Here is a 12,320-nt window from a genome sequence, read left to right on the forward strand (position 1 = left end):
TCACAATGCAAATGGCGACACCAAGTGTTTTCCCTCTTTATTCTTTGGTCCATTTATGTTCACTTATCATGCGTCGAAAGACGCATCTTCGAGCGTTCGAGAATTTTGCAGACAGAACAACTCACATATGTTGTCCTTTTCACATATCGGAAATACATCGATGGTACAATAGAAATTTGCGGGCTTTATATTATTTTGAATCCCGCAAATTAGCAGTAAAACTTGTGAAGTTTACTTTTTGTAGATCAAAAGACGAGAGAAATCATTAAAATTTCATATTAATAGCGAAAATATTTGCTGTCACAAACGGCTTCCAACTGTTTTCTACCAACGCGTGATGTTCTTTCAGATGGATGTCGAACTTCCTTGCCTTGTGTTGGTCAGAATGTGTGAAATTGCAAATCATCTAATAGTGGGTTGGAATGAATGAAAATAGCCCCGAAATTTCCTTCTTCTCCATACATTTCAACTTATTCCTCGTGTGTCCAAAATGAAAAAGAAACATACAACGCCTCGAAAGACTCTTTCTTCCTCCGTTCAACAATGGCGCGAAGAGGCGCGAGAATTAATATAAAAAAAAGAAAATCAGCCAATGTTGGAGACTGAAATAAGGCCGTCAGCACAATGAAAAAGAAGTATACGATTAATTTTATCCCGAGAAGGAGGCATGTGGAGGGTAAAAAATATTCAAACACATGTTCAAGTGGATTTATATCTTCTCCCTTCCAACACATTGTCAATTTCAAGGAGGTTGGTAACGAAAAATAATATTTATTTGCTCTGTAATCAGTGGAAGAAAAATAATAATAATGAGATCAGCTAGTAGAGCATGACAGACAAATTAGCAGCTTCATGCTTTGACGGTTTGTTAAAAATTTGTACGCGTTCTACAGACTTGCGATGGTGCCAATGTGAAGAAAAGGCCAGAGGAGAGAAGAAATATTTCACAAAAGAAATTACCAAGTCACTCTATTATCTCGTAATAAAATTAAGACGAGCTTAAGAGTGCAGCGAAAAAAAATCTTTAAATAATACTAATATTGAAAGAGTGAGAATGGAATGGGAGAAGAATGGGTTGAATTTAAAATATTCGCAAGTTCATTGAATAAAGTTTCAGGTCTTATTCCTCCTTTTCTTCTTCAGCACCTTTTGCGCTGATGCCGTCTTATTTAAATATGACTTCTGTGCAATTCTAATTAGATTTTTGCTTTTCACTCATTTTCTAGATGAACATATAAATGACTCATAATTTGCATGGAGAACCGTTTAATTAATTCAACTCTCATCTGAGGAAGTTGATTTTACGACCTCTTTCGAACTCATTTCCCTCAATTACTCCACTTTTAATACACTCAATCTTGAAGGAATTCTAGAAGAGTGTGGAATTTCAAGAGGAGGGGAACAAAGGCTGTGTGGAAAGAATGAGCTGTATAGCAGTTATTTTGAATGAAAACCTTCGGTATTACAATTAGTTGGGGCTGAATTGTTAGAAGAAAGATTTTCCTAAAAATTAATATGCGCTTTATTTGAATCTGTTGGCAGTTATCTTCCATTATTGTTATGTTTATTTCGCAATAGTGTTCTCAATTATCCTGTAAGTACGTGTGAATCACGATAGAGCAGCGTGAAAGGGAGAGAGAAACACGATTTGATGGAATTTTGTGTGCGCTAGAAAATCACATTAGATCGCATCAATGAAGCAATTAATCAAGTATAATGCAAATGAGAGACTCCTCGGGGCGACTGACTAAGTAGATGCATGAAAATGGTGTGGGTGGAATGCTAGAATAAAGTCAACCTCGCAAATGAGCTCCCATCGAGCTTCCAATTTGATTATGTCACCGAGGATTTGATTAATTACCAATTGGAAGTTTTGTATTGAATCACTCCTTTCTCTTTCATCGCACACGTTTTGACATATTCCATGATTTTGCTCTTAATATAATGCATTATACAAAAATTGCCGTGTTTGCCAGTGACATGAGGGAGAATTATACAATTCAGAATGATTGCGGGAGGAGTGAATGTTCTAAACGTGGGCGAAAATTACCACTTTGAGATGTTCGTGGTGAGAACCATTGAAGGGTATATAAATAATTGATGTGACTTTCATAAATGGCAATTTTCCCCCTGAGATAAAAATGCTTGAGAGAGAAATTCGCATAGAGCGCGTCTCTTTCTCTGCAATCAATTTCCCTCCAAGTGTACGCGGGGGTGGAAATGCCGAGAGATTGGGAACCCCCAATTGAGTTTGTACCACCCAATAACAATTCTAGACGCAAATTACGCTGTCAAAAGCACACAGACCGACTCTTGCCCACCTCCGCTTTTTTCCGCCTAGTAAAAATTCCATTTTACTGTATTTTTTCAATTATTCGCTTTCGATTAACACAAAAGACCAATTTGTCCACAGCTAAATTCTCTCAACACCACTGATAAAAAACACACCATCCGCGATGGTGTGAGTGATTGTGAATGTGAAAAAGTCCCTATCTCATTTTGGAGTAAATTTAGGCTTTGGGGATGTTTTAACACGGGGTGGGATGTAAATTTTGGAAATATCAATTTACTCGGTAATTTAATTAGTTTTTTTTTCCCATTGACTCCATTGTCAACATTCTGTGTATTTCTTTCCGATTAGATTAAAATAGGTATTCTACTCATATATGTATATTGTGTTATAGGACTAAAATCTTTCGGGTGAATATTATACCGAAGTGGGTGGTTCACAATTCGGGGGAAAATTCGGTTTTGTCACATTCACGATTGCGATAACCTGCTGTGTCTCTAATCAAATCTCACTGGTGTGTATCTGTGATGGACAGTACGTTTTGTCTTACTCGATGTTTTTCCTCGAAAGGCGTTTGATTATATGTTTCGCTCTTTCCCAGAAAATACTCTCAAAATCGATCCATCAACTGGGCTGTGAAAATCACAATGAATTTTAAATTAATTGATTCACCCAAAGTGGGTATTAAAGTCACTTGATGTGCCGCGTTTTATCCCAGCGCTTCACAGAAGGGTTTGTCAGTAGCCCTCTCTCGATTGTCATCATTAAAACCCCCTTTATTCCTCCAGGGTCGTTTGACTTGAAGGCGAACCTGACAATAATCGACATGTGTAACAAGATTTTAGGGACAACAAACATGTAATACAAGTTGTATTGTACGCTTCTCATGCAATAATATAATTGTGTCCCTCGTGCAAAGTACAAAATGGCAAGGGATGATTTTAGACATGAACGGTGCAATGGAGGGAAAAGGCTGAATCTCACGTACATTCTTGCAGTTTATTAATTAAAGCCGTTTTTAATACTTTTCAATAAAATTTTCATATAATTAATGCATGATTTTTGGCAAATTGAGTGCAATTTGTGAATTGTTTGGTTATTTTGATACAAGATACTGCAAAAAACACGAGTGTCATCCCCTAATTGACTCAATTCTCCCTACATGGAACGACAACGCTCTGCATAAATGCTACAATATGTGCTTTACGACCTCACATTATTATTTAATCAAATGGAATTGAAATTTCGTTACGGGTGACAATGAGATGAGGATAAAGGTGACAAAGGGGCGTTGAGGATGAGCTCGAAAGTGATTTGTGCGAGAACTCCCGCGGGAGAGAACACGAAGAATGTGGTATTTGATGGAAGTAAATTAACAATTACCAATATTTGATGTCGTTCAGACCTTCTGTTTACTTTTCCACCCACTCATCCGAATCTATTTGATAATGAGGGTTTACTTTAAGTGCGTAAGAGATTTTTCAGATTCCCCCAAATGAAAAATATTATTCAAATACCTTTAAATTTTTTTTATATAATATACCATGTTGAGCAAATGAAATAATTAGACCACTACTAATGATGTAATTTAAGAACATTTGACGAATTCAGACAAAATTTTTTTCTACTTTTCATCCCACATTTACAAATAGCTGCTTTTTACTTTCTACGTGTGTTTTTAAAATCAAAGCTTGGTGAGATAAATTCTTGTGAGGGGTGTTATGGCTTAAGTATCATTGAGTGAACACAAAACACGCTATTTTCCAATTTATTCTTCCCATTTTCTTGACTTTCACCCACCCAAAAATACAGAAAGTCTCACTGTTCACGAAAAGTTCGCCTCCACTTGGTGTCTCGTTATCTCCAGCCAAGTTACAGAAATTATTTTCTCCATCCATTGTGCCAACATTCTGCTCTCTTTCTCTCCACAGAGGGTACGGGAAAAGTTTGTGGCTTTTCCCTCGTCTGCCCGCTTTTCCGCCAAATCCCGAGAGGGTGTTGAGAAGGGGAAGAGAGAAAAATCCCCTCGGTTATCCATGGAAAGCACATAATCCTCACACATACAGCCACAGAAAAGCCAAGAGTATTGATTTTAATTGTAAAATTGTTAATTTGGAGCAAAGAAGGATGGCAAGAGAGATGTTCCGAAGCGAAGAGCCGCTCCTCATGAGAAATGTGGCCTCGGATGGGTGAAAGTCAATGCGATTATCCCTGATGAGATAGACTTTCTCTCAATGGATTCTCTCTAGGCGTTTGGGGGAGTTTATAATCTTTTTAAGGTGCATTTCTCAATTATACTTGTCGTGAAAGTCTTTCTCTTCGACTTTTTTTCCAATTATTCCTCCGCACGAGGGTTAATAAGATTGGCACATGTGGTTGAAAAATCCCCTCCGGGGCGTCCCAGTTGAATTCAAATTCGGTTCTGCAATCAATTTTTGCCACTTCACTTCCTAGCAGGACCTCCAAAGCAATTCTGTGGGGGTATTTTTCATTCAAGGATGATTTTCCATCACCCTCTAGCGCTCAGGCCGAAACTGGAGTGGATCGGCCTGCTCACCAGACAGCCAATCATGGTAAGAATTGGAGTATATAAGAAAGAATTTTATGTTCTATTAGCTCCGGTCGCCCTGACTTCCAATTTCGCTCCCTCCTGTTTCCCACCCGCCTTCGTTCGGCTTGGAAGCGCCTCTTTGTTGCCATGGATATTCTCTTCTTTCTCCAGGGGTTTCCCATTGCCGGAGGAGAGAAGGACTCCTCAGACGCATGCGTCCTTTCTCTTAAGCGAAAAGGCTCTCTCACACTACACAGTTTCCATCTCACTCGTTGGCACAGTCTTCGGTATGGATTTCCCAGAAGGGAAGTGAGACTCCTCTTCATCCACTTGATATTTATTAACCTAAACTCCATGGAAATAAGCTTCAGGTTCTCTTTCTACCAATATCAGCATTTCTGGTGAATTCTTTCAAAGTGAAAGAGTCCAATTTGAGTTAATTATTAGGGATATTCAAGGATACGAATGGCTTAATTGCGCCTAAAGATTTTTCATACTTTATTGAGATAAAAAATATTGAGTTACTGAGTATTTTGTGAAATTGTCTAAAAGAACGCCAATGAGGGTTAGAGAAACGCGTAAAAAGTGCACAAAAAATTGTTTTGCATTTTGCCAACACCAACACCTCAAGTGTTTCTCTAGTCACACTGAGAAGATGTGGTTGAAATGGATTTGAGTTTTTTTTTGTTATTGCTTTTTAGAGTCTTTAGACATGGAAAAAGTGTGGTTTCAAGTTTCATAATAAGAATGTAATTGTCTCAATGACAGGCATTTATGGGATGTTCGCGCTTTGTCTGCTAATGGAGGTGAGGAATAAGTGATTTAGGTAGACAAAAGGATTGAGCAGGGTTTCACGAGATGATGTTCCAACTCACCTGTATTCTGTCCTCTGGAAGATCAGTTTTCAAAGACAGCATTTCTCTGGCATAGACATCTGGATAGTGAGCCTCCTTGAAGGCCTTTTCCAGCTCATCCAGTTGATAACTCGTAAAAATGGTTCGACTAATGAGAAAGTACAAAATTTATTAGTCAATGCGATGGGCTCAGTACATAATTCTGAATGGTAATTGACTGGTTAATAATATAAAACTCGATGGTTCTTGTAACCCTATCGGAAGGGTCTCGAATGGAGGAGAAATTGAAAAGTCAATTGATTGGGGTTGCAGAGGATCCCCATCGTGAAATGAAAGTGTGAAAATGTGAGGGTGAAACTCTTACCTGTGTCTTCGCTTCTTCTTCTTTTTCTTGCCACCAAACCCATTGATGCCATCCACGGTAAAATCTTTACTTCCATCTAATGAGCTAACACCTGAAAAATTCACAAGGTAAAACATTTGAGAGAGTGGAGAAGATGCTTCGCCATTCGGGGCTTTGGGCACAAGTTTGAACTTCTTGCAAAATGCATAAGAGGGAATCTGCGACGCAGATATAAAAGATTCAAGAATCAATTCTGAGCAAGTCATTCGGGGTATTTTCACTATCCATTATTCATTTACATTTTCCATCCTGCCCCACATTCGACCTCATTCGTCCCTGTGATTTATAATTCAAGGCGCTCCGACGTGCTTCTGTGGTGGAAAAACTACTGCTCGGAAATGCCCGCGTGCCTCGGAAGCGGGAGCGACAGGGAAGGAGGATAAAGGTACTTTGGCTGAGAGGGTGGGCGAGGAGGTGGTGAAAAGTTTTGGGTGGTAATAAAAATTGCCACTTCTCAGGTTCTTCCGTGGAAGCATTGGGTGGAGAGTGGAAATTGGATTTCGTCGTGAGCTCGTACTTTATTTATTAACTGATGAAATGCACAAGAGTCACATTCTCCAACGTGTTTTCCAATTTCACGGGAAAAATATTCCGGAAATTCTAACTTTCAACTGAACAACTTCTTTTATGCTGTACAGGTGAAAATCACATTTCCACCATGTAACCTTCTTTCTTCATCGACAACTTCCTTCCGCTTTTATGCTCGCTTTTACAAATATTGATGAATATTTTTGCCATTCTCCTTTTATCTCGGAAATGGAATATAACAGAAGATCTCTTAGCACTATAAATGTGGGTATAAAACTTTTATCACATTCAGCAAACAAGTTTTGATGAAAGTTTCTCCACAATGATTTTCGTGAATGTACAATTTATGATGTATTTGTTAAAAGTTTCGTTTAATTCAGAATTTTTCACTGTATATTTCTCAAAAAAAAACCAATAATTGACTTTCAATTCAATTTTCCCCTGTAAAGCACATAACAAATTTGTAACCCAAATTCTGAAGTGGTCGCACTTGAGTCATAAAATTCACGACATCAAAATTACAGTCGTAAAAGACTTTTACATATACACACGAGACAAGTGGAAAATATCCCCATATGAGTGTCTTTTATGGAATTTGGGTATTTTCACCCTCCGCCAGTCAAGTTTAGGAGAGTTTTCAGCCGTTTCAGGCATTGCGATATGTGTTAAATTCCAAATTTAAACTCCCTCCCGCATGATGATTGTGAAATATTTTCCGTTCCGTCCAAAATATCTACTCAAATTGCCAATTACGCTATGGTGAAAATGTATTTGAAATGGGGTGTGTACCATGGAAGTTATTCGAGTGGGTTGGAGGAGAGATTCGAATGCGAAAAAGGATCCCCTCCGTGTAAATAATATGTTTCGCGAATTTATGTGGAGTTTGCGTATGTATTCATGGTACTCTTCCATCATTCGCCATTCAATTTTTCACGGTTTGTTGGAGGCTTTAATTGGAAACTCACAGAAATTCTATGTGTGACGAAAAGATGGTTTTGGTGGTGGTAGAGAAAAATCTGAAGAAAAGTTCCGCAGAAATGTTTGGATGAGGCAAACCTGCTTCTTCACTCACAAAAGGCTCTCGGATTGTGTGTCTAGAGTATGATAATTTGCCATTTACGGGAAAACGATGAAATGACAATAATATATTATCCTCCAGTTTTAATTAGAAATCCTTCCCAACATTCCACATGGTGTATGTGAGAAGTGTTGCTCTCGAGGAGGTCTTCTACCCTCTCCAATGGTGGCCATTCACATGTGAATATCATGGTATCTTCAGGAGCTGTGATATAGTTGAGAAGAGCGACTAATAAGGGGAAATGTGTAGTTCTGGAATGTCTGATTATTAATTATGACTCTCAATATAGTTTATGAGCAGAGAGAAGTTTTGTTTTTTGAGTCTAAACAGCCACAGAGAAGCTTTTGGATAAAGTTATCAATTTCTAATCATTCTCTTTCATTCATATTCCTTGTGATAGTTGCTTTTCCGTATGGCGTAGTTCCAAAAGGAAGAACGTGAAGTTGACTATTTGTGGAATTAGTTTGCCAGACATGAATTCAGCAATAGACAAAGACATAGTTTGGAGAGTCTGAGCGAAGACGTGTGTGGAACAAGTGGGTTGAGTTTGATGTATATTATCTCCCTAAATGTCCTAAATAGCTGCCGGAAAGTCGACTTTGCCCGTAAATTCCACATCCAGAAGACAGAAGGACTCCACATACGCTAATGTGTGCGGCAAAATGAAGAAAGGGGCCGAAAGTATGTACTATGTGTAGAATGTTCCCTTTCTTCTCTGTTCTCGTCCTGATGAATCTTTCCCTCTCGCACAGGGCGGGACTCCAATTTACTCTTTAATGCCACCACTCGTACTTAATTCGCTTTATAGGTGAGACGCGCGGTGGAAAAGTGAAAGCAGATACACACCTGGATTTCCTTCGTCGCATATCATCATGACGGTGTGCAGGTGAAAAAGGAAATAGGGAATTTGGAGGAGTGAACAAATGCAAGTCGGATGCTTCATTATCTTCTCTCCGCTCACAGGAAGGGTAGAGAATAGTGACATGTAAATGCGAAATACCTCAAAATCATTAGTGCAATTTAAGTGAATAAGCTTCTACCTCACCACAAACCTCCTGCCTTCCTATAGAGCAGTGAGGAACTACGAATGGGGAGATTGTTTTACGGAGAGGAAATTTGCACGGAAATAAGTGAATTATAATAAGAATTGTATCTGTTGTGACTTTAGTAAAGTGTTGCGACAAAGAACAAAAAGCAATTTAAAAGTATAAACAATTAAATTTCAGGACTTAATTATATGTAGATATTCATTTAATTTATTTTTCTGACAATTTTTATCTAAATTAAAGTATATTCAATTTCACTCTGGAGCAAAAGCAAGTTTGATTCGAACTTGGAAAACATTTTAATCAACTTTTTCCATATATACACTGCAATAAAAGTATATATGTTTTATTCGAATTCAGGTAAATAAGTTAAATGCAATAGATAAATTTGAAATATTTGGTCTAAATTAATTTAATTAAAATCCAAATCAGCCACATTTGGTGTGAAATTGTGTATAAAATAAGTGGAATATGCCAGTGAGCTGGGAGTCATGTGTGAAGGGGGTGAAAAAGTGTGAAATTAACCCTTATTCCTACCCTGAAAATTCTGTACAATAAATCAGTAATTAGGGTCATTTTGACCATTTCTCCACCAGTACACTCGCTTCGTGTCACGGCGTGTTAATGTGTGTTCCAAATTGAAAATTAGTTCCACAAAATACCAAGCAGAGTCTCGTGAATCAATTAATCACTGTCCCGGCAGAATTCTTTCTTTTCATTAGCCCTAAACTATTTGGCAAATGCCGTAGTTTCTACGTAGAGCCTTGAAGATTTTTGACAAACGGGAATGGTTTTATCTGTTGTGGTGGCTTGGCTCATAAGAAAGCAGAAAATAATTTGATAAATTCGCTCTGTTCCCACCACAAGAGCTATGTAAACTCTCGCCCAACATTAAGGATGATGGCGGAGGAGAGAATTTGGTGTGCGGGTGGATATTGTGGGGGTGGTGACGGTGAATTACAATTCAACAAAACCCCAAGAGGCGATACCCTTTTCCTCGTATATAGTTTCAATGGGAGCCACTGTGGGTTGGGGCCTCAGCCAAGAGCTGTGAACATGTGAAAGTTTATGTGCAAATGAGCTATTTTGTGCAAAAGAGAGTGTGCAAGAAGGATAATTTTGTTGAAAATTGATTATTTTAATTAAAATTATCTCTGTCCTTTTGGCAAATTATGCTTCTCATCAAATTGTTTTTCTCATTATTGAGCTTCTCACAAATTCCTCGAGTTTCCTCAACAACTTTCTCGAAATTGTCCTCAACTTTGTTGAGAGAGGGAAATTACGAATTTTGGCTCCAGTGCAGGGACATTTTAATTGGACATTGTGACCTCGATGTGACGACAAAAATGCATGCTCACTTTGGAAAACATTCAGAACTATATACTGTGTAAATCTCTTATACTTGTCACCTTCCACATTGTTTCATTCGGAAAAGTCCAAAATAACACAGACATGCTACATTATTCCATTAACCCATTAAGCGAGTCGCTGACAACCCTTTTTTCCGTGGTCTACAAAAACTTATTTACTCAGTGTCACTTTGTCGCCCTTCCCAGTGCAATTCATGGTCCCCAAAAGAGGTGATTGAAAGGACACAATAAGAGTGAAAGAGGAGCGAAAAGGGAAGTGAGGATAAATAATGTGTAACATTTCTTTCCAAACGCTTCTATTGTCGAATCATCCTGAATTATTGAGCAAAATTCATGGTGCGGTGATTGAAATTACAGTCGGAGGATGGAAATAATAACCTAAAATTATTATTATTGAGGGTTGAGGAAGTATGGCAAGGAAGAGTTATATGGAAAATATTCCAGCGAAGGCAAAAGACTTCGCGGTATTTTGAAAATATTCTATTTCTTCAGGACTTATATTTGATTTTTGAAATTTACTTCAAACCTTCTAAATAGATATGCTAACTATTTTTTAAGAGATGCGCATTATATTTTTTGGGGAATAATGAATTACAATAAAGTCTTTCGTGAGACTGTGGCGAGTTTGAGTGATAAAAAGCGTAAATTGTGTCAAGAAAACAGGGTGTGACGGAAGCTTCAATGAAGGGTTGTGGAAACGTGTCAAAATATTTACCGAAAGGGTTTAAGGTGTTAAAAAGGAAAGAAAAATCGTTAACACTAACAGTTAATTTCAAGGGTGGAGTCGAAATTTCCTGCGACTCATCGAGGGACGTCTTGGCGAAGAGACACTTTGTAATAATTGGAGTGATAATTAATGATTGCAAAAATGTGGGGAGAAAGATACAAATTAGTCATTAATTGAACTTTAATCCTTGGCTTAATCGTTCTTGTTCAACATTGTCAAGCATCAGTGTTTAGAAATTTATTAGACAAATGAGGGCAAATTTGTCACATAATTGCGCAACTGTTGAAGCAATCTAATTGGCACAATGTACTTCTGCACCAGATACACCTTTTCTTTCACCTCTTGTGGGCACATTTCGAATAACATCCAATTAGATCCATATTTGGTTTGAAATAAATGTTCTCTCACTCGCTCTTGCGCAGGTTCGCTGAGTGTTTACTCAAGTGTTTGTCTTCAGCACTCTTTTTATCATCTCATCATCTCATTACTTGAAATAACATTTAAATAGAGCCTATAAAAGCAGATCTATCAAATATTTGTGGATGAAATTATTTCACGCAGGGAATATTTTTTTATCAATCGCCCATATTTTATATGTCAATTCAACCTCAATTTCTCGATCACTTCACGAGCTTCTGGCTGGATAATCTTGTGTTTGTTCGAGTGTGATACTAAGAAAGACTGTTATTCGAGAGACAGTTCAAACAAGAGTGTATTTTCTGTTTCTAATCCGCATGGAGCGTCTGGAGAGATGGAGTTATTTGGAAATGTCGCTTTCATCCAGAAGAAAGTTGTTAAATCGAAATGTGAGAAAATGGAAATTGGTTGAGAAATTCATCAAACAGAAGCGCACAAAAAGTAGTTCACGGGAATTTTATCTCTTCCAGCATTTACGAGGAATCGATAGACTCATTATGGGACTCATCGACTTATTTTGACACTTTTTCGGAACCGATGGAAAGTGTGTGTGGAACGATGGAAATCCGATATGATGTGTAGCAGAAGGCATTTGTGTTAAAGGGAGCAATTTGTGACCCTTGATAGAGTGCAGCAAATCGACATGATTCATCTGCTTGGATGTGCGAAGCGGAAGGAGATTGGAAAATTGGCGCCTTGTTGAAAATTCCTCCAACAACATAATTGATTTAAATTGATTTCAATCTGACGAAGAACTTTCTATCCAGTGTTCCCAATGTTCCAGACTGAAACTTTCTTCCAGTTAACCTCGCCTCATCCACAAGCCAATTGACATTTTCTAATCGCCAATTGGGAAATTTTAATCAGTGCTGATTCCCACTTAATGAATAAATTGAATTTTTCACCCATAAAATTTCATTCAATACATATTTTAAAAATGAAGTTAATTGGATGCGAAAACCGAAGTCTTTGCCATATACAAACCCTTTGTGCACTTTACTCTATCCCGACAGACATATTGAAGCATTTAATTCAAGTAGAAAACTACTTTTCAGT

General features: G+C 37.9%; 1 protein-coding gene across 1 annotated transcript in view; it reads right to left on the reverse strand.

The window, feature by feature from the left end:
* LOC132257890 (visual system homeobox 2-like) overlaps window positions 1-12,320 on the reverse strand; it is a 31,418-nt gene that overhangs the window by 10,247 nt on the left and 8,851 nt on the right. The window contains exons 3-4 of the mRNA XM_059754938.1: window positions 6,060-6,150; window positions 5,717-5,843 (exon numbers count right to left, since the gene is read on the reverse strand). Coding sequence (XP_059610921.1) covers window positions 5,717-5,843; window positions 6,060-6,150 — 218 coding nt within the window. The remainder of the gene's footprint in view (window positions 1-5,716; window positions 5,844-6,059; window positions 6,151-12,320) is intronic.

The sequence above is a fragment of the Phlebotomus argentipes genome, unplaced genomic scaffold (genome assembly GCF_947086385.1).
Source record: "Phlebotomus argentipes unplaced genomic scaffold, Phlebotomus argentipes genome assembly contig_6, whole genome shotgun sequence".
NCBI lineage: Eukaryota > Metazoa > Arthropoda > Insecta > Diptera > Psychodidae > Phlebotomus > Phlebotomus argentipes.